This window comes from Heliangelus exortis, chromosome 25 (genome assembly GCF_036169615.1).
Source record: "Heliangelus exortis chromosome 25, bHelExo1.hap1, whole genome shotgun sequence".
NCBI classification, from domain to species: Eukaryota; Metazoa; Chordata; class Aves; order Apodiformes; family Trochilidae; genus Heliangelus; species Heliangelus exortis.
Window position 1 is genome coordinate 5121380 of NC_092446.1, and position 21282 is coordinate 5142661.

At 53.7% G+C, this 21282-nt stretch overlaps 1 protein-coding gene across 2 annotated transcripts in view; it reads right to left on the bottom strand.

Annotated features, from left to right (window-relative positions):
* Window positions 1–21282, bottom strand: part of CACNA1S (calcium voltage-gated channel subunit alpha1 S) — a 41306-nt gene that overhangs the window by 17346 nt on the left and 2678 nt on the right. For both annotated transcript variants that reach the window (XR_011730526.1, XM_071768144.1), the window contains exons 2-27: window positions 19576–19681; window positions 15342–15481; window positions 14537–14670; window positions 13807–13959; window positions 13317–13522; window positions 12650–12753; window positions 11030–11178; window positions 10344–10425; window positions 9718–9878; window positions 8419–8644; window positions 7689–7896; window positions 7288–7408; window positions 6822–6936; window positions 6604–6697; window positions 5772–5841; window positions 5415–5547; window positions 5006–5135; window positions 4261–4320; window positions 3596–3702; window positions 3156–3243; window positions 2777–2884; window positions 1974–2026; window positions 1580–1726; window positions 1107–1308; window positions 588–746; window positions 74–184 (exon numbers count right to left, since the gene is read on the bottom strand). Coding sequence is in view for 1 of the 2 variants with exons in the window: in XM_071768144.1 (XP_071624245.1) it covers window positions 74–184; window positions 588–746; window positions 1107–1308; window positions 1580–1726; window positions 1974–2026; window positions 2777–2884; window positions 3156–3243; window positions 3596–3702; window positions 4261–4320; window positions 5006–5135; window positions 5415–5547; window positions 5772–5841; window positions 6604–6697; window positions 6822–6936; window positions 7288–7408; window positions 7689–7896; window positions 8419–8644; window positions 9718–9878; window positions 10344–10425; window positions 11030–11178; window positions 12650–12753; window positions 13317–13522; window positions 13807–13959; window positions 14537–14670; window positions 15342–15481; window positions 19576–19681 (3367 nt within the window). In the remaining variant the exon portion in view is untranslated. The remainder of the gene's footprint in view (window positions 1–73; window positions 185–587; window positions 747–1106; window positions 1309–1579; window positions 1727–1973; window positions 2027–2776; window positions 2885–3155; window positions 3244–3595; window positions 3703–4260; window positions 4321–5005; window positions 5136–5414; window positions 5548–5771; window positions 5842–6603; window positions 6698–6821; window positions 6937–7287; window positions 7409–7688; window positions 7897–8418; window positions 8645–9717; window positions 9879–10343; window positions 10426–11029; window positions 11179–12649; window positions 12754–13316; window positions 13523–13806; window positions 13960–14536; window positions 14671–15341; window positions 15482–19575; window positions 19682–21282) is intronic.

Genomic DNA, 21282 nt, shown 5'->3' on the forward strand with positions numbered 1-21282 from the left:
GTGTGGGGTAAACAGGCCCCCTCAGCCTGGCCTAAGGCCCTCTCCTGCTCTCTGGACCATGTCCTCCTCTCACCTTTGCTTTAAAGGCCATGAGCTTGAGGATCATCTCCAGGGTGAAGAGGATGGTGAAAGCCACATTGAGGATGTCTGAGATGTGGTTCATTTCAGCAGACTGGTTGTAATGCTGAGAAGAAAGAATGAGGCATGACAGCCCATGGCAGGTCCAGCCTCTCTCATGACCTCAGAGGTATGTGCTGGTGGGTCCTTTCCATGGACCCACAGCTCAGCAACAGTCAGCAAAAAAAATAATAATAAATCTCCTCCCCGCAGGCCCTTCTCTGAGCTCCCCACATCCAACCACTCTCACTTTGCCCCCATCCACAGGGGAGCTGAGCACACACCATGAGCATGTGTAGGAAAGCCCTTGATGTGTAGGAAAGCCCTGGATGTGTAGGAAAGCCCTGGATGTGTAGGAAAGTCCTCCTCCTCCCTAGAAGCTCCCTGGGAGGTGGCAGGGCTGGGTTAATCCCCTCCAACCACCCGTGTTGGGCACTGTTTAAGTGTGAGCCAAGCCCTGTGCCCCTTACCTGCATGCCCAGGCAGATGGTGTTCAGCAGGATCAGAAAGAACATGAGGTACTCAAAGTAGGAGGAGGTGACCACGTACCAGATCTGGTACTGGTAGGGGTTCTTGGGGATGTAGCGCTGCAGGGGCCGAGCCTTCAGGGCATACTGCACACACTGGCGCTGGGGAGGGAGGGCAGGTGAGACCCCACAGACACAGTGGGGACAGACAGTGCCAGGGGGACACTCACAGAGTCAGCACTGACACCCCAGCACATCCCCACAGACACAGGAGGGATCCCCCCCAGCTTCTCTCTCTCAGCCCAGTGCCATGGGCCAGGGACAGCAGTCACGAAGGATCTGCTCTGATTTCTGCAAACACATCCCAGCTGAAACTTGGCCCCATACGGGACAAATTTTCAAAGCCACCACTTGCCTGGGAAGGCTGCCATGCTACCCTTGAACCCAGCCCTCCAGTCTGTGCCTGCCTGGTTTTCATGGCACTTTCCTAGGGTCCATCTTGCCCTGTCCCAGTCCCATTACCTGGTTCTTGTCCAGCTCACAGTTCTTGTACTCGTTCTCCCCCTGCTCCTGGAAGGTGACAATGACAAAGCCCACAAAGATGTTCATCATGAAGAAGGCAATGAGGATGATGTAGATGATGAAGAACATTGCAATCTCCACCCGGTAGTTGTAGATAGGTCCTGAGTCCTCAGCATTAGTGTCAATGGCCATGTACAGCAGCCTATGGGAGGGGAAGTGAGGGAACAGAGACCTTAATGAGGTGGGAAAGGGCATTTCTCCTCTTGAAGGTTACAGAGAACTCTGGGGACATCTCAGATCCAACAAAGTTGGGACAGGGCTGCTGGTGTGACCTTGTCAGCTCCACAGGCACTGCTGGGCTGGCCAGCCCAGGGCAGCTCCTCTCTCCTTAGCACAGGAAAGGGCTGTGGCACTGAGCAGCCCACAGCCCAGACCTGTCCCTTGTCAGGTCCCCCCCACCCAGCCAGACTCACTCTGGCCATCCCTCAAAGGTGGAGACAGTGAAAAGTGACATCATGGCTGAGAAGACGTTGTCGAAGTGGAAGCTGCTGTGTACCCAGGCCCGTTCCTGGAGCTCGATCTGCGTGGGGTCCCCATCCACGTAGTTGATGAAATAACCCCTGCAGCAGGAGATGCAGTGCTCAGTGTGCAGCCCTGCCAGCCCAGCTGCTGCAGTGCCCTTTGGGGGGTGTGGGAGGGAAGGGCAGCTCCATGCTGGTTCCTGATTCATCCCAGGGTGAGGGAGAACAGCACGAGATTTCAGATCCACTTTTTTGGATAAGAGAATCCCACAAGCAGCCCCTGATGCATCCACCCCTCACCTCCCTGGCCACTGCTTTGCTGGGGCTGAGCTGCAGCAGCTCTTACCTGCACTCCTTCTCTGTCATCTTGGATGGGTCTGTACATCTGTAGAACTTGCCCTGCATTTAAGGAGAGGTTATGGTTTTGCAGGGACTCCTGAAGCCCTGGGGATTTCTGACTTTCCCACAGCCTCCCTGCTGACTCTGGCCCCTGCCCCACACCACCACTGCCTTCCCCACTCTCCGTGCCAGTGCAGCCCAGTTCCCTGGGTGTCCCCTGCAAACTTCAGCCAGTGATGGGAACAAATCTTCTGGGGCCTGGAGCTGAGACTTCTCTAACTCAGCCTACCTGTGAGGCAAGAGAAAGCAGAGCCCCAGAATGAGAAGCCAAAGTGTTCTGACAGGGCTGCCCAGCCTGCAGGGTGTCCTGAAAACTCTCCCTACCTTGGCTGGGAATTTCAATTCAATTATTAGAACAAAGCTGAGCTCGGCCAGGGCCAGCTCTGCCATGGGGCAGCCAAGGCCCAGAAAGCAAGAGCAATGCTGCAAAAAAAAAGATACACTTTGCATCCAAAGCACTGAGGAAGTCAGAAGCAGTTTGCTGCCTTAGAAAGGGGAAACTGAGGCACTAAGTGGGGTGAGGCAGCTGATCCCTTTACATGTGCTGTCTGGACCTGACAGTCTCCTGGGTGTTTCCCACCTTCCTCCCACTGCTCACAGCTCTGGTGCAGGGAGATCTTGCAGAGCACAAAGCACAGCCCATGCTGACCTCACCACTGGGTGACACCAGCTCCAGGGGCTGTGCAGGATGTGCCTGAGCAGGATGTGTCTGAGCAGCACAACTTTCCTGCCCCCTGAGACATCACTCACCTTGAAGAGCTGGACCCCGATGCAGGCAAACATGAACTGCAGCAGAGTTGTTACCACCACAATGTTACCAATGGTCTTGATGGCCACAAAAACACACTGGACCACGTGCTGCAGAGGGCAAGGACAGTGCACACATGAGTATGCCTGGAGCAAGCCCCTCCTGTGTGTCCCAGACTCTCTTCCTGCAGGGATGAGCCCCATGGAGGAGTGGGAGTCTGCCAAGAGCAGTGGGATCGGTCTGGCAGACTCCTTCCACAGATGGGGAGTGGGAATTGGGTTCCCAGCCCAGCAAACTCAGCAGGGCATAAAACCTTCCACATAACCTCCCATAAGGACTTCCGTGGGGTCAAGGAAACCCAGCCCCGGGCTCTGTCTTTACCTTCAGCCCTTTTGCCCTGTTAATGGCTCGCAGAGGTCTAAGCACCCTCAGCACCCGGAGGATCTTCACCACAGAGATGGTACTGGACCTGAGGGGAAGGACAGAGCTGAACTGGGGGATTCCCCTGCCCAGGCCAACCTGGCAGAGCCCCACAACAGAGGTCAGGCTGAGGCCAAGGGGAAGGGCAAGAGGTGGCAAGAGTTGTCACTGCATCACCCAACACAAGTCCAAGACACACTACAGATGGAGAAAGCAGCTCCTCACCTTTGGTGCTCCAGGATTTTGCCCCCCTGACTCCCAGCTGTCCATGCCCTGTCCCCCTAAGCATGACTTGATGGACACTGACACTTGGGTTAATGCCCAGCCTCCATCCAGCACAGAGAGAGCTGCAGCACCCCAGCTGCCCTGCCAGCAGCTCTGCAAAGCAGGGAAGTGCTTACTCGAATCCCATGGAGATGAGCGAGACAGCGACCACCAGCAAGTCAAGGATATTGAAAGAATTCCTGCAGAAGGAGCCTTTGTGCAGGAAAGCACCGTAGGTTGTCATCTGGGAAGCAGAAGGAGTTAGAGGAGAGGCCAGGCAGGGCTCAGGGGAATGGTTCCACCACAGCTCTGGGGTGCACAAGGCATGAGGGGTTTCTGACAGCTCCGTGACCTGGGGACCCGACCCCTCTCAGACCCCCACAGCCAGGCAGGAAGCTGAGTTCTGCTGGAAACTGGACTCTGTACTGGACTAGCTGGAGACAAAGCACTTCCTAATCACTCAGCAAATTAATGAAAAGAGTGAAGAGACTCGGAGAGGGAGCAGCATGCAGCAGAGCAGCTGTCTGAAATTACTTCTTTACTCCACAGATTTCTATTGCTTTCTCTTTCTCAAAGATTTTCTTAGGGACATGTCAGAACAAAAACGCTGGTGCCATGGCCCATCTGTCCCCGTGTCACAGCACAGCTGACTCAAGTGCCTGACCTCACTGGAGGGGGCACGTGGCCATGGGGCAGCTTCTCCTCAAACTTGTGCCTGAACAGCAGGAGTGCCCAGAACAGCCCAGGCCCATGTGCTGGGCCATGCATATGGCCAGGTCCATAGGGACCCAGAGACACTCACCTTTAGGATGATTTCAACTGTAAAGACAGAGGTGAAACCATAGTCAAAGTATCCAAGAACCTGAGGACAGAAACATCAGAACTGGATAAGCTTTGGCTGACATGGATGATGCTCCAGTGTGTCCAGACATCCTGGCATGCTGGGTTTGCCTTTCACCCTGTGGTGGACTGAGGATCCCATCCAGCTCAACAGAGCCAGCAGACCCAGTGCTAAGACTCCTGATCTTCCCTCATGACCCAACCTGCAGCCTGGAACCAAGGTCTCTGAGTGAGCTGGGCTTGACCTGAATCACCTGAAAGCATCTGATGCCCTGGGAAGCTGCCTGGTGTGAGATCTCCCAACCCCTGCCAGGCAGTTCCTGGGTGCAGACCCCTGGGTGCCTCCTGTGGCCACCCCTGTGGCTACCACTGCTCCATTTCAGGGGTCCAGGCTGCCACCTCACAGGGTGTCCCTGTCCCTAAGAAGCCACCACAACCTTGAACCAAGGTAATCTGGCACAGCCTGTCAGGTGGATCTTTTCGCCCAGAAGTAAACTGAGGCATGGATCACTAAAAACTTCTCCCAGCTGTGCCCTGAGCAGAAAATACAACCAGCCTCTCCTTAGACAGTGCATTGCCCTCCCAGAGGCAGGGGTGAAACCACAGCTACCCCAGGCATCACATCTGGCAAGCAGATCCCTGCTCCCCGGGGAGCTGGAGGGTCTCTCTGCCCTGTCCATCCCAACTCTCCACAGCTACACAGGCACCTGGTTACGGAAGGACTCGGCACGGATGGGATCCTCAGCTGCCAGGGAGATGCTGCTGAGCAGAATGAAGAGCAGGATGAAGTTGGTGAACCAGGTGGCATTTACAGTTCTGTGGCACAGCATCCGAAACCTGCCAGGGACAGAAATGTCATGAGGTGCTGCAAGGGGCCAGATGGACATGAGATGGGGCAGTCACAGTAGCCTGGGAAAGGGTTATGGGTAAAGGTTGAGGAGTGGAAGGCCCCAGGCACAAAGGGAATTGTGTGCCAGCCCTTCCAGAGGCAAGGAAGGCTTTTCCCAGTGAACTGGGTCCCTTGAGAACAAGTAGGACCTCACTGGAAAGGGTCAGTGCCAGAGGTACCCAGGCCAGGCCTGGCTCCAGAAGGCAGGGAGAAGGGTCAGTGCCTACTTGTTGGTTGGGCTGAAGATGAAGAATGAGCTGGCTTCAGGCATTGGCACTGCCTTCTCCTTCAGCTGCAGCTCTGCAAGTGGACGTGGCCGGGGACTCAGAGGGATTTCAGGCTCATCTTCCTCATCATCACCTGCAGGGTAGACACGAGTAGGGAAAAGAATTAACCAGAAAGGGAGGGGGAATTTTATCTTATAGACAACACTGTGATCCTGATGTGGCATCTGTGCCAGAGGGACCTCAGTAACCTGAGGCTGGTTTAGGGTCACCACATCACACAGCCAGGCTTCCGGCACCATCGCTCTGCTGTGCCTCCCTCCCCAGCTTTCCTGCTGCCCTGCCAGGGAAAATCCTTACCTGGGAAGTCTGCAGAAGGGTAGGGGTCTTTGATCTCATTGACATTGGATTCAAATTCATCCACTTTTAACTGAAACAAGGGAGACAGAGAGAGGAGGACATACAGCTGCACCTGCCAGTGCTGATGCCCAATATTGCCCTCTGGCCAGACCCTGTCACCTGGGAGCCATGTGGGACAAGTGATGTCTCTGCATTTGGCCTTTACAGCACCAAGCACGTGGGGTCCTGGCCCAGGATGGACCAGGGTGAGGGGAAACACCTCAGGGATGCTGCACTATGAGCAAAGAGCAATACCAAGAGGATGTAACACAGGAATGTGTGCTCAGTGCTCAGTGAGACCCTGGGCCATGTGTGTACACCAGGGGTGGAATAAGACATGGGGGGACTCCTGGGTGAGTTTCCATGGAACATCTCTGGGAAGTGGACAGGGAAGTAGGTGCTGATCAGATGCTTATAAGAGGCATCTTGGTTCAGTCAGCACAGCTGAACTGAGGGCTGTGCACATGGCTGTGGACGTAAACAAGACCTGGGATGCTTCTGACTTGCTCTGCTCCCCTTCACACTGATGTGCACCAGCCCATCTCAACCCATAACTGGCTGTGGCCAAGAAAAGGAATCCAGAAGAAAAGGATTCCCAGCAATGGAACTGCTTCACCAGGCAACATGTCCTGCCCACAGAGTCTCCATCACCACAGGATGCTAAGATGAGGAGAGATTCTGGCTCAGAAAACTCTAAACTCCAGGTTCCAAGACTGTCTGTTCTGGATCAGAGGAGGACAAGCTCTGGCCTCTCACCAGGAGGTCTCCAAAGCTCAGCCCCACCAGCACTGACCTTGGCTGTCGTGGGAATCCCTTCTCCCTTTGTTTTCTGCTCAAGCTTCTTTGCCAGCATCTGCTTCTCCTCTTCAGACTTCTCTGGGTAACCTCTGAGTGGAGAGGAGGGGAGAGCAGCCACTGAACTCTCTGGGGAGGGGCCTGGGCAGTGTTCTGTCCCCTGACACAAACCCACCTGATCTGGGAGCTCCCAGTGCCAGGGAATGCAGCTCTCACCTGGACATCTTCCTCCTCTTGCGTTCCTCTGCTTTGGCCTTCTGGGCCAGGGTCAGGCTCTCAGCCTCAGCCAGGTTATCAACTGCAATGGCCAGGAAGACGTTCAGGAGGATGTCTGGAGGGGCAGTGCTAAGGACAGTAACTTGGTTCACTCTGTGGTCAGAGCTGCTCAAGGTCTCCAAGGTGCTCTGAGAAACCTCCCTGGAGCTGAGCTCCTGAGACAAGCCTGGTGACCCCAAAACCTGCCCTCATCCTGGGGGGTTCTGAGCCCCAGGCTGGCTGCCCTCTCTCTGCACAGATGTATGGCTGAATCTATGCCATCAAGATCATCATCTCCACCATAGATCCTACAGCTCTTTTCCAGCTTTAATGATTCTATGACTCTGTGCCTGCTCAAAAGTGCCCCATGGGGGGCTGTGGGGCTGAGTCCAGGGAGCCTGGTCCCAGCTTCTCAGGCAGAGGATACAGTTTCCACAAACGAAGAGGATGATGAAGTAGATGCAGACCAGCATGCCAGGGAAGGATGGCCCTCCATAGGCCATGATACCATCATACATGATTGAATTCCAGTCCTCTCCAGTCAGGATCTGGGAGCAGAGCAGAAATACGGACCCAAGAGGCCCTACAGCAGAGCATGGCAGAACCCCAACGCTTGGTCCTGCCCTCCTGGCTCCAGCCCCAAACCTACACGGCCCCTAAAGCCCCATGGCCAAACCCCACCTCCCTGCACCACTGATCATGACTCCAATTTCATGTCCCTACATCCCACAAACCCACATCTGAGTCCCAGCTCTTGCCAGGAGACCCAGAGCCTGTCCCAGCCTCCCAGCACCTCCAGCCTGCTGCTGCCCTACCCCAGCCCCACACCTGAAAAACACTGATGAGGGCCTGGGGGAAGGTGTCAAACGTGCTGCGCCTCACTTCCATGTCCTCAAAATCAAACTTTCCTCCAAAGAGCTGCATGCCCAGCAGTGCAAAGACAATGATGAAGAGGAAGAGGAGAAGGAGCAGAGAGGCAATGGAGCGGACTGAGTTGAGCAGGGAAGCCACCAGGTTGCTCAGGGATGTCCAGTACCTGGGCAGAGGAGAGAGAGGAGTGTGATGAAAGTGAAGGTGTGGGAAGGCTCTGGGCAAGAGCAGGCAGGAGCTGGGAACAGAGCTTGTGTCCTAAGGAACTGCTCCAGCAACCCAGCAAGGGGAGCTCTGGACCCACAACACTCATGGGCTGGGCACTGGGACTGCTCCCTTGGGGTCTCAGGAGTTGGAAATGAAGGTCAGGGCAAGAAACCCTCCTGCCTGCACAGGCACCAGGAGGCAGGATGGGGATGGGGAATGAACACACAGAGAGACGGTGCCAGAAAGAGAAGCCAGGAGTCCTGACCCCCAGTATCCCCATTTACAGCAGCCCACAACCCAGCGTGAGAGGGAGATGCCAGGAGACTTCCAGCAAACCCTTCTCTATCCTCCTTGCCATTCCACAGCCATACGCTGGAGACAGAAATCCCCAGCTTGGCCTCGTTCCTCATCCAGGAGCTGCTGTGTCTGCCCGTGCTGCAGTGGGACCACAACCCCCCAGCCCCCGGAGCTCCTCCCCAACCTGGTGATCTTGAAGATGCGGAGCAGGCGGATGCAGCGCAGCACGGAGATGCCCAGGGGTGACAAGGTGCCAAGCTCCACCAGGATGGTCTCCAGGATCCCTGAGCACACCACGAAGCAGTCGAAGCGGTCGAAGAGGGACATGAAGTACTGGCGCAGGCCCAGGGCGTACATCTTGAGCAGCATCTCAGCCACAAACAGAGCCAGCAGCACCCGGTTGGCATTGTCTGGGGTGAGAGAGGCCAGGAGAGCATGGAGCTCTGCATCCATCATGGAATAGTGGGAAGGGAAGGGAAAAGGAAGGGAGGGAAACGGGGAAGGGGGAAGGGGGGAATGGGAAGGGAAGGGAAGGGAAGGGAAGGGAAGGGAAGGGAAGGGAAGGGAAGGGAAGGGAAGGGAAGGGAAGGGAAGGGAAGGGAAGGGAAGGGAAGGGAAGGGAAGGGAAGGGAAGGGAAGGGAAGGGAAGGGAAGGGAAGGGAAGGGAAGGGAAGGGAAGGGAAGGGAAGGGAAGGGAAGGGAAGGGAAGGGAAGGGAAGGGAAGGGAAGGGAAGGGAAGGGAAGGGAAGGGAAGGGAAGGGAAGGGAAGGGAAGGGAAGGGAAGGGAAGGGAAGGGAAGGGAAGGGAAGGGAAGGGAAGGGAAGGGAAGGGAAGGGAAGGGAAGGGAAGGGAAGGGAAGGGAAGGGAAGGGAAGGGAAGGAACTGCTCACCTCCCTACTCTGCCCACCACTGAGCCCTGAGCTTCAGAAAATGCTATTTTTCACGGGTCACACACGAAAGGAAGATGAGGAGCTGTGCAGCCTATGTGTTTGTGCATGGGAGCTCATGCAGTGTAAGCGTGTGCACCAGGATGTGTCCATGTGGCTGTGCTGTGTACAGATGTGCACAGCTGCACTCCCTGGGTCTGTTTGTGTGGGGGGTGCAGGTAATAGGACTGCATGCATTCTGTGTGTGTGGGGGGGGGGGGCTGCAATGCATGAGTGCAGTGTGTGTTGGTACTTTGCATCTCCAGGTGAGACTGAGTCCAGGCATGCAGACCCGTGTCCCTAAGGATATCTGTGCCATGCAGGTGTAGCTGTATGCACCACACACGTTCAGTGGGCAGGTGTGTGACAGTCCAGTGGGGATGGTGCACAAACTCCTGGGGAGGAGACTGTGTTTTTGTGCATAAACCAGCCTGTCTGTGTTCAGCAGCTCCTGTGCCATGCCAGGAGTGGCTGTGCACGGACAGTGAGAGCTCAGGAGTGTCCCCTGGGCAGCAGAATATCCCGAGCCCTCCCTCTCCCTCAGGATCTTTGCTCACCTTGCACCTGTGTCAGCCATTCCGGCTGGAAGTGGTGCTCAGAGGCAATGGAGAGGGTGTTCAGTGCCACGAGCAGGATGACAAGCCAGTAGAAGAACTTGGACTTCACCACATCTCTGCACTTCCTCCGAAACATTCGGTTCCAGCGCCTCCACTGCCGGCTGCAGAGGTGGCCAAAGGCTCAGCTTGGAGACTGCAGAGCAAAGCCACCCCAGCTCCCTCCAGGGGCCTCCACTGAAAGGGGCTGAGGAACATAAACCTGCCCCCAGTACTTGGAGCATACACTGGGGCATTGCTGTTCATTCACACAGACACCTTCTGGCCCCTTTTTGTCCTTCGATCACCTCTGGTTGGCTCCTACAGACCCAGCTCCTAAATCAAGTTCATGCTGGCCCTGGGAGGATGCTTGGAGCCTGGTCCCAGAGTGAGGAGGCTGTTCACCCCCAAGTGGCTTTTCACCAGGACCAGAATAAAATTCCCTGTTTGCTGTCTGCAGTTTTTGCACCTTCTCCTGAGCACACAGCCCTTGGCTCTCCCCCAGAAATCCTGGCCCAGCCAGACAGCAAGTGAGAGACTCTGCAAGCCCACATGCAGAGCAGCAGATGGTTCGACCAGTGCATACTTACAAGTAGAGAATCCACTTGTTCATGCCCTCAATTTCATACAAGCTCTCTGTTTCTGAGCCTCCTTCATCTGATGTCATCATACCTGTGGAGGGAATGACATCCCAGGCTTTCCTTGGAGCCCTTAGGACATGTGGAAGGGAACCTCTACCAGGAGAACATCAGAAAGAGCTTCCCCATCAAAAATGAAATCAAGAAATGCCATGGAGACAGCAGCAGGAATTTGGTCAGAAGGTTTTGGGTGCCAGGTGCACATCAAGCAGGAGGCACAAGGGGCACAAACCCTGCAGCAAAAGCAGCAGCAACCCAAGAGGCAGCTGGAACAGAATGTGGGGTTTGTGTAAGCTTCGCCAGCATAGAAAAAGAAAAAGAAAAAGAAAAAGAAGAAGAAAGAGAAAAAGAAAGAGAAAAAGAAAAAGAAAAAGAAAAAGAAAAAGAAAAAGAAAAAGAAAAAGAAAAAGAAAAAGAAAAAGAAAAAGAAAAAGAAAAAGAAAAAGAAAAAGAAAAAGAAAAAGAAAAAGAAAGAAAAAAAAAGGAAGGAAACAGTTGAGCACAAGTCAAAGCATTGTTTTTCATCAGTTTTCAAGCAAGACAACTCTCCAACACTCTCTCCCCAGCCTCTTTAGGATGCTCAGTGCTAGGAAAGCCAAACTCTATGCTAAGGGTCTTTGATCAAGCAGAACTGGCACCTTCTCCTCTGGTCCTCTCACTGTCCATGACCTCTGCCTGGGTGATCCAGTCCATGTAGCCCTTCAGATCCTCCTCCAGCTGCTGCTTCTCCCGCAGCTTCTGAAAGGTTCCCCGTGACTTGGCCTTCTCCCGTTCCTTGGTGAACTCACTGGGACAAGGAAAGCAGCAGAGGGAGACTCAGAGGGGGAACAGTGTGGAGCTCAGGTGTGACAGTCCCACGCCAGGCCATTCCTTGTAAAAGCCTGAAATATCCCAGCCCCAGTGCTACCACTGGAGTCCTTTAGTGACTTTCCTCTTTCTTGTCCCTCTTCCTTGGGGGGACCATTGCCTGATGGGAGCCAGGGAAGGGACCCTGGCTGCTCTCTGGGAGCTCCATTTTGCAGGATGCTGTGATTGGATCCAACTAACACTGCAAGTTGGAGGCTCTGCAAGTCCCCTTGCCCTGCTAAGGATTAAAGCAAGTGGGATCTCACACTGCTCTGGGGCAGAAAGCTGCCCCAAGGTGAGCCCATCACATGGCAGGTAAAGAGGACACTCTTCATGGGGATATGAAAGGAGAAAAGTCAAACTGCTCCAACTTCTGAGGTGTAACTCTGCTCTCCACTGCTGGAAAAACCCTTGCAAGGTACTTTTGAACAGATTGGTACCTGCTATAGCACAGGAAATTCTACCTGAAAACCAAATGTCCTGGTTTGGGCCAGGAGGAAGGTAATTTTCTGTCTTGTACTGTTGCTTTCAGCTAAATCTCTTGTAAGCATCCTGAGGGACTGAGCAGACTTTGTCAAGGAAAGCACCACTTGCTCCACATGGAGAGGGGGCCTGACCAAAGCTCATCTCCACCCCACTGGCTCAATGTGGTCAAAAGGAATCTTCTGATGTGGTCAAATAAAGACAAAGAGACAAAGGCAGCCACCTGCCTCTAAAGGTGTGTTCAGACTGACACTCTCATGTTGGAACATTGGAACCAGGCTTGGTACTGGTGTCCTGAGCATTGTTCTGCTCTAATTGCTCACAGACTGTCAGGACTTAACACTGACGTTGCTGCTCTCAATGAAATTCCTCTTTTCCTCCTCATGAGGAAGGCAGCCCTAAAGATCGTGGTGCTGGCTACACACTCCATTGGTCAGGCAAACCCAGAACTTCCCAGGAGTTGGCTAAAAGCAGGGTATGGACCCACACACCAGGTCCAAAGCCCCCTACTCAGTGCATTTGGCCAAAAGCTTCTTACAGATAAAACTTCCATCCTGAACCAATGGTCTGAACATTTTCAGACTTTCTCCAGTGCCAGCCGTGTAATCCAAGGTTCCACAACCACACTACAAACACCTAGCAATGTACTCCATGGCTGTGTTTGCTGACAGATATTTGTGCAGCTTTTTTTTTTCCCTGTAGGGAAAAGATTTCAGTATTAGGGGTTGAGCTAAAACCTCAGACAGTCCTGGACACTTACACAAAAACTAACTTAAGGCTCAGAGCTCCTAAAAATGCAGGAAAAGGGAGATGAATAACAGAGGAAAAGAACAGAAACTTTTCCATGCTTTCTTCTTGTACAGTTAAAACAATTCCATGTCCCCATTCTAACCACACTCCCTGACCTGCAGAACCAGGCTGGTACTTACCCACTGAGCACCCCCAGCACCAGGTTGAGAATGAAGAAGGACCCAAGCAAGATAAGACTGACAAAGTAGATCCAGGGCCATTCATTCCCCATGGCATCATTCACCTGGCAAGAAGAGGTAGATGAAACACCTTGAACACCATCTGCTCTCTGCCTCCCCTTAGGGCCCTTCAGCAGCCTCTGGATGTTTGACCCCTCTAAGTGAGAGCATGGGATGGTAAAAGATAAAATATCTCTGAGCCCTGACTCCTTATGACTCTGCATCTGGTTTGAGTGGAGGCAAAGCCAGACCCAAGCATTCTGGGAACAGGGATAAACACCAGCCCTGTGCCTAAGCCTCAGAAAGACAATCTCAAGCACTGCAAACCATGGGGTTTGCTGAAGCACCCACTCTTCAGCCACTGTTGTGCTTGACCTGTGCCCCTCAGAGAGGTGGTAGCTGGAGCACCCTCCTGTCTCTCTGGAGAGCAAGAACAGGTTGGGCAGTGCCTGCAGAGATGGAGAAGATGTGACTGGTGCCCTGTGAAATGGGCATCCCAGTATGAAGCTCAGGAGAGACCCAGCCCTTCTCCGGGGTCCTCTGTTCCCAAGGGAATTCCCCGCTCTGAGGCAGGACCAGCAGTGCCCCTGACAAGCTAAGCACCCGACTTCAAGCTGCTGAAGCCTACCCAGTAGAGGACTTCTGTCCATCCCTCCATGGTGATGCACTGGTAGACGGTCAGCATGGCAAAGCCAAAGTTATCAAAGTGGGTGATGCCGTTGTTGGGCCCTGCCCAGCCGCCCCGGCACTCGGTGCCGTTCCTGGTGCAGTGCCGGCCGTGGCCAGAGCTGGTGCAGGGTGCTGGCTTCTCTGATGCCACCGTGGCAATCACATCTGGGGAGAAAACCACGGGGTGAGCAGCCAGTCAGCCCAGGTAGAGCTGGACCCAGCACCTCCCTGTCTCCTGCAGAAGCTTTCCAAAAGGGCCCCTTCACCACCTCCTCACCCCACATACCATCACCAAGCTGTGGGCTCTACCAAACATCCTCAAGTCCTCCCACACTCCCAGGTCTAACACTGGCAAGATCAGACTTGCTGCTGTCCACAGAACCTCTGCGGTCCCCACAGCAGGCACACAGAGACATCTCTGCCACTTTGCCTCCCCGCCACAGCCCCACCTGTCCCGAGGTAGTAGCAGGTCTTGTGCATCCTGCCCTTGAAGAGCTCCTGCCCCACAATGGCATAGATGATGATCATGAAGAGGACCAGCAGGGCGATGTGGAGCAGGGGCACCATGGCCTTGATGATGGAGTTGAGGACGACCTGAAGGCCTGCACCAAGGAGAAGGGAGAGGAGGTCAAACACTTCCTAAATAGCTTTGGGTGCACTTTGCATTCCTGTTGGCCCCTCTGACAAGCAGTCTCTGAAATGGGCAGTGCCAAAGGGAGAGGGGCACAGCTGGGTTAGGACTGAAATCCCTGAAGCATGAAATCCTCTCTCTACCCACCATGCAAGCACGCAGAAGGTGCAGAAGACCTCAGCAGAGTGAGGCACCAGCAGTGCTTGTGGCTGCTTCATGTCTGTTTGTTGTTGCTCCCATCCTGGCTGTATTCACATGAGTGATGGGAGAAGGAGATCCCCTCCCTGAGAAACTAGAGAGAGGTCCTGGCCCCTTTCACACTGGACACCCAAAGGTGCTGACACTGAGCCATGGTGAGTCCTTTATGTGTGTCAGGCTGCAGATCCCCAGTGCTGACAGCTGTAAGCTGGAGGGATGAGCAAGACCCTGTGGCTCCATCCAGCCTGTGGCATCACCCAGCAGCAACAACAAACCTGCCCCATGGCACATGGATCCAATCCACATGGAAATCAAACCCTCCTGCTGGCGTGATGCTGCCCAGCACTCACTTGGGACTCCAGACACCAGGCGCAGAGGTCTCAGCACACGAAATGCTCTCAGGGCCTTCACATCAAAGCCTCCTTTGCCCCCTGAAACCCCTGCCTGCTTGGCATTGATCTGCTCCAGGGTCATGGTGATCAGCCTGAAAGCAGGGACACAGAAGGGAAGGAAAGGGGAGAAGCAGAAGGAAGGACAGGGAGAAAGAAAAAGGGGCATGAGGACGGAGACCAAGAAATTTCTGCTAAGGATTCAGAGCTCTGCAGGCAGGAAAGAGAGGAGCAGGGCTCTGCCATCCGTGTTCAGACTGACCCAGGGAACAGCTCTTGGCCAGTTCCAGCTCCTGGGCACACTTGTGGTTGGACACCCCTTTGCTGGGTGCCACCTTCCCTGCTGAGCAGCTGGGGACCCTCCCACCACTTGGCACTCAGTGTAGCCTCACCCTGTGTGCCAGACCCTGGAGGACTCTGTGCCAATCCTATAGGTTTGATTTATTTTACTGAGGGGATGCTGACAGTTGGATGTGGTGATCTTAGAGGTCTTTTCCAACTGTGACAGTTCTGTCAATCTGTGATTAATTCCCCAGGGTTAGGAGACCTGAGAGGCATTAAGGAGACAGACAGTAAGAAGCAGGAGTCAGAGAGAATCCCAGGGGATGTCAGGGCATGAAAAATGGTCCCAATGGAAGAAGGTCATGAACTGAGTCTACAAACTGCCCCCAACCTACTGCAGTCACTAGAAAAGTCAATGTAGCTGATGTTCTATGGGCCAGGCCTGCACATACTGAGCACCAGCAGCTTCTCCTTCTTGCCTTACCCTAGGGACACGATGGAGAAGTCGAGCACATTCCAGCCATTCCTGAGATAGGCATCCGTGTGGAAAAGAAACCCATAGGCAATGATCTTGAGCATCGCCTCGATAGCAAAGAAGATGAGGAAGGCATATTCCATCTTCTCCTGAGGATTTGAAAGACAAGCAGGAGAGGATACTCTGTTAGAGCAGACTGTCATGTCCCTTAGCATCATCATGAACGGCTGCCCCCCACCTATCTCTGGATCTGCTCCTGTCACCAACCCATCTGTGATCTCCCCCCAGCACCATGCAGCACTGTGGCTACCCCGGGCAGGAAGGGGTGGCCACCTCATGCCCTTCTCTGGCTTGCAGCATGACCCCCAGCATCCCTTCTGTGGCATCCTGCCAGGACCAGAGCCCTGGGCTATGGGTACCTGCCCATACCAACCATGCCAGCAAAACCACCACTTCCCAGTCCAGCATTCAAAGGTGCCAGGCCCAGGGCACTGCACAGCTCTGGTTCTCCTCCCATAGCCTTCCTCCTGCAGGCAGCACTGACACCCTCTCCTCATCCTCTCTCCGGCTGGGTCTGTCCTGCAGACAGCACAATGTCACCACAGGACCAGAGAGCTGCTTTGTGGCTTCCCCTGTGCCCTGGGCTCCCAGGGAACTCGGACCTTGAGCTCAAAACCTCCTGCTTAGTGCCAGATGTCTGCCTGGCAGAGAGAGCTTCTAGGAACTGGCCTGGGGGCTCTGCTGGACACAGGCATTGTGTCCATTCCCATGTGGAACCTTGGCACAGCCCTGCAGCTGCAGAGCACAAAAATAGCTTTTCTTTTCCCAGAGCGTGGCCAAGAGCTGCCAGTGCCCACCTGGTTCTGCCTGTCATGGCAATCCCTGCCCTTGCTGCTGATGGCCCTTTCCAGACTGGGATTAAAATCCCTTTGAAGCAGCCAGATGGGTGGGGGTATTTGTGTTTCTGATTTTCCACAGCCTGTCATCTCCATCTGTACCCCACAAAGAGCAAGAATCATCCCTGCTTGGGCTCTGTAGGGAATGAATGGCACCCAGAAAGGCAAAAACCTCTCTCTCAGATGAAACTGGGAGAAGGTCTCCACTGGGGAAGACTGCAGTGCTGCAAGCACACCTTCCCCCCAGGGTCCCTTGGCCTTGCCAAATGGAAAATGATCTCCATCTAAGAAACCAGCACCAGGACTCAGACAGAAGCATTGCTTACTCAGTTACAATATCTAAAAGCAAAGTGTCCCTGTGTGACTGTCACCCCCACAGCTCCTTGGATGGATCTGAGGACAGGAATGGTAGGGGCAGAGACCAGTAATTGTGATTATTGTTGTTAAGACTCTGTCTTCAAAGTTTTTGCTAGGGCAGCTCAGCACTGATCACCTTCCCCCTGCTCCTTACCAGCGGCAGGTGCCCCCTGTGCTATTCCCAAAATCCTGTCCTTGCAGTCAGTCTGACTGTTGTGAGGATCACACCAGGCACAAAGGGCTGCAGAGCCACAGCAGTGGTGTGGGGGGGTTGTGCTGTGGAGTCTTTCCTGCTGCAGAGGAGAAATGGGGGAGGCATGGCAAGGTACAGCAGCCCCACAGCTGCCAAGACCCCAGCTGGAGAGTATCTGGATCCAAACTGGAGCATTGCAAAAGGTAATTCATTGCCCTGCTTTATCCAGCAGGACAGAACCAAGCTCCAGGGCCTCTGACTACCAGTGATGTCCCCATTGCCTAGAATCAAAGGGTTCCTGTTCCTTGGAGGTCCCTTTGAGAAACACAAATGGAGCTTTGGCCAGCTCCAAGAGCTCATCTGGGACTGTCACTGAGTTTCCAAGCTGGGCCAAGGGAGAGCCAGCAGAGAGCCTCTGGTGACCTGGGGGCTACATCCCCTGATCCTGGCACAGGACTGCAAATTTTCTTACAGCACCAGCTGACTGTTGTGCTTTGCAGACCCCCATACACAGAGCTGGGTCTTCTGGACCTGTCCTGCTCGTGAAACCCAAGTGGTATGAGGTAAAGTCTTGGCATGGCCACTATGAGGGTTCTCTGCAGTGATCCCCCAGTGCTTGCCCCATCATCTGTCCTACACTGTGGCTCCAGGTCCCCCTCTTTATCTGGCTGCAAACTGTGGGCAAATGCTGATTTTAGCAGAGCAAGAGGAGCCAGGCCCTGGCTGTGCATTGTTGTCACTGGGCTGGGGCTGTCACTGTCACAGCCTTTCAGTGGGGCTGCTCACACCAAACTGGGTTCTCCAGGTGGTGGGTGCAGCTGCAGGACACATCCTGGCCATGCAGCACATGTGGCCACAAAGCAGTGTCCTGAGCAGGGCAAACTTCACTGATACTCTCAGAAAGAAGGGAAGGGATATCTCATCCTGCCAGGCTTTGTACCAGGGTCAAACAATGCATGACCTGCACCTGGTGCAGACCTTACCTCGTGTGCCCAGGCTGATTTGAGAAAAAAAAAAAAGTCTTGCACTTCCCCCCCTGTGCACAGGTCAGCACAGAGGCTGTGGGGTTGTCACCCTGTGCCCACCCCATGAGGGGGACATGGCAGAGAGACCCTGCAAGCCAGGCACAGCTCTGCAGATGTCAGTGAAGTCCCATCCAGTTTCTAGCAGCTGAGAACCTGCTTTCTGTCACTGTCACCCACCTCATCACCCCCAGAATTCAGAGCTGGCTACCTGCAGTGGGAGGTTGCTCAGGGCAGTGGGGCTGGGCTGGGGTGTCTGAAGAGCTCTGATAAAAAGATGCAGGTCTTTAGAACACACACCCCAGGCTGCTCCACACACACTCAGGCTTCAACCCTCTTAGGGAAAACAGAGTAACCTGAGCCCTGGCCACTGAATTAGCTGCAGAGAATCAGGAATAGCAGTGTGCACAACATTGATGTAATGCAACAGGACCCAGCTCCAGCCTGCTCTGGTCTTGGTTCCCAGCCCCTATGGCCATGCAGGGCACTCCAGAATGAGCCCCAGCTCCATGTCCCTGGTGTCACCTCCCAGTGACACCAGGGCATCCAAATACCAACCTCCCTCCCATCCCCACTGTTCCCACCTCCTGCATTCCATGCCCAGCCTGTCTCAGTTCTGATTTTTCTCTTTAATCTCTTGGATAACTGCACCTTTCAACTCCTGTTTTGCCCCTTTGTCCAGGGAAGTGACCAAACCCATTGTCTTGAGCTTAGCCCTGCCCCAGCTGCTCAGACAGGGACCTGGAGGCTGAATGAACATGCTGGGGGTGTTTTTAATTCCCCTCCACTGTGGAACTAGCTTGGATTTAATTTCAAAAGACCTAAAATAACACATTGCCAATAGTGACACTTCTCCTTCTTTTACCATGGAAATGACAAGTAAACACTACCTTCAGTGCCACTGAAAAAGCCATTGGGAGGTAAAGAGACAAAAGTAGTTCAAGGAACTAAGAACTGCAGAAGCAAAAGCTTACTTTGCATCTCTTTGATTGCTTTAATATTTTTCCCTGCAAGGTCTCTAAAGAACAGACAAAAAGTAGAGAGGTGTGTTCTTTTTAAGTCACAAGTTGCCAGAAATACCTGCACACAACACACACCAACATCAAGAAGCTCTGAAACTATCAGGAGAGGACTTTTCCATTTAAAAAGGCACATTTAGATGTTCTAATTCAGTCACTAAAGTCAGACTCTCAAAGGAAATCAGTGTGGATTGAGCCACAAGAGGGAACTGAAGAGGAGCAAAAGGTGACAAAACTAAAATAGGGAGAACTACTGATTTGCATCACATTAAAACATCTTATTCCAGGCAAAACACAGTGACTGGAACAAGAAAAGTAAAATTAGAAGTAACAAAATTAAAACACAGTTTTGAAAAGAGAAGTCAGAAAATTTTATTCCAAAAATGCTGAAACAAAAGATTACAGCTTTTCTGGAATGGGATATTTCCTTTTGGAATTGTCTTGATAAAAACTTGAGGAATTTTTTGGTGTCAGTTACTTATCCATGGGTACCTCACACGCCAAGCTGCTGCCTTTAGGCTCAGCCCAGGGGTGTTTTCAGCCCCTCTGAAAGCCCCCTGTGCAGTGATTTCTTCACCACTCTGTCTCCCTCTGACTTGGCAGCATCTCTCACTGGACCAGTGATGCCTGGTACCCCACAGTAACCCCACTGGAAGTGGGGTCATCTTGCACCCATGCCCCATGAGGGACCAGCTCATCAGAGCCCTTAGAGCCAGGGAGGAGGTGAGAAGGAGGCAGGGGAGGGCTGCACCTTACCAGGCTGGAGTTGGCAATGTTGGTGTCATCCTCAGGCATTGGCAGGTAGATGGCCAGGGCAACACAGTTGGCAAAGATGGTCAGGAGGATGATGATCTCAAAGGGCCTGAGCAGAAGTGTTAAGGAGTTGAGAGAGGAATGAAAAAGCAGCTCTGCCCTGCCCTGCCTGGGTATCCATAGGGAAACCCCACTGACCATGGGAAGCCATTCCCCACGGGGGCAGAGAGCCAGAGAGCCACCAGACTGCAGCCTCTGCACAGCTCAGCTCTGCCCATTTCCTGGGAAAGGGAAGAATGGTCCAGGATGAGCTGCAGGGCCTGGACACTCAGGGCATGGCTGCTGGAGAGAGGCAGATTCAGCACAGGACAGATGGGGAGGGGGCACAAATTAAAAGGCTGCAGTGGGGGAATAACAAAGAGATGCAAGAGCTGGTAGCTTTCCCAGTTCCTGAGGCTTGAGACCCTCTTGCATGGTGTGGTCATTTAACCAAAGCATCACCCTGTGGCCTTGGCTCTCCCTGTCCTCACTGTCCATGAGGGGGACATTGCTGAGCAGCAGGTCCCTGCTGTCTCCCTGACTACAGGGTATGTAGGGGCAAGGCAGCTCAGCCAGGGTCTAACCCAGCAGAACATCCAACCTGGTGCTAACATCCCAGATGTCCCCCAGCCTCAGTACCCCAGTGGATGCAGCTCTCCTGTGACTGTCCTCACAGGCTCAGAGTAACCAGAATGCTCAGACTGATCTTCATCACATTCCCTAGAAGTGGAATTGTGCCATTTGGGCCCTATGAAACCTCTGAAGAAATGGGGTGACCTGCTAGGCCCTAGGATAAGCACTTGGTCACTCCCAGGCTCCTGTTGCTATCAGTGCTCTGCTGCCCCACTGAAACCTTATGGAGAAACTTCTGCTCTCAGGTTGCTGAGGACCCAGAAGAGCTGAGACTCTGGCTGCTCTCCATCCTCCTACCAGCCAACATCCACACCTATGGCCACAGCCAGCAGCTAACCCCATAAACTGTTTGCTGATCCCTCACTGTGATCTCCAGCTGGAATTACCAACCTGTCAGGATGGGAAAGCTCAGGGAGCACAGAGGTTCCAGTCCAGGGCAGGACTTCTCTGCATCCCCTTCCAAAGGAGCACAGCATCCAGGAAGGTGTTTGTAGGAATTACCTCCATCTCAGCCAAGCACACTACAGAGCCCAGCACATCTGCTGAAACTCAGCACCCCAGCAGAGGGGCCCTGCAGCCACACTGACACTTGCCCAGGCCTGCTTAATCAACTCATTAGCTCAGCTTGCCAGATAATTATAATGAGACTTGCCTTGGGCTGCAGGCTCCATATCTCTGTCCAATACAGCATCATGGGGAATTCTGTCCATATTGGCACAGGTTATTTTGCTTCTTCTGGACCCTTCTGTCCATCAGTGTGATTACACCTTAAAAACTAAAGTCATCTGGAAAAGCTGCTCCCCTCTGTGTTCCAGGTAATGGGGCAGACCCCAGGGGTTAGAGGCTTCCCTTCCTACTCTGACAGGGTGAGATGAAGGTTGTCAACACTCATCCCTGTCTCCATGTGGCTGTGATGCTGGAGGGGTGCAGGGATCATTCAGCATCATGAAACGAGTTGGAGAGAGCTGTGGAAAGAGGAGCAGAAATCATGGCTCAGGTCCTGCCACAAAAACCAGGGATGTGCAGAAGGGAAAGAGC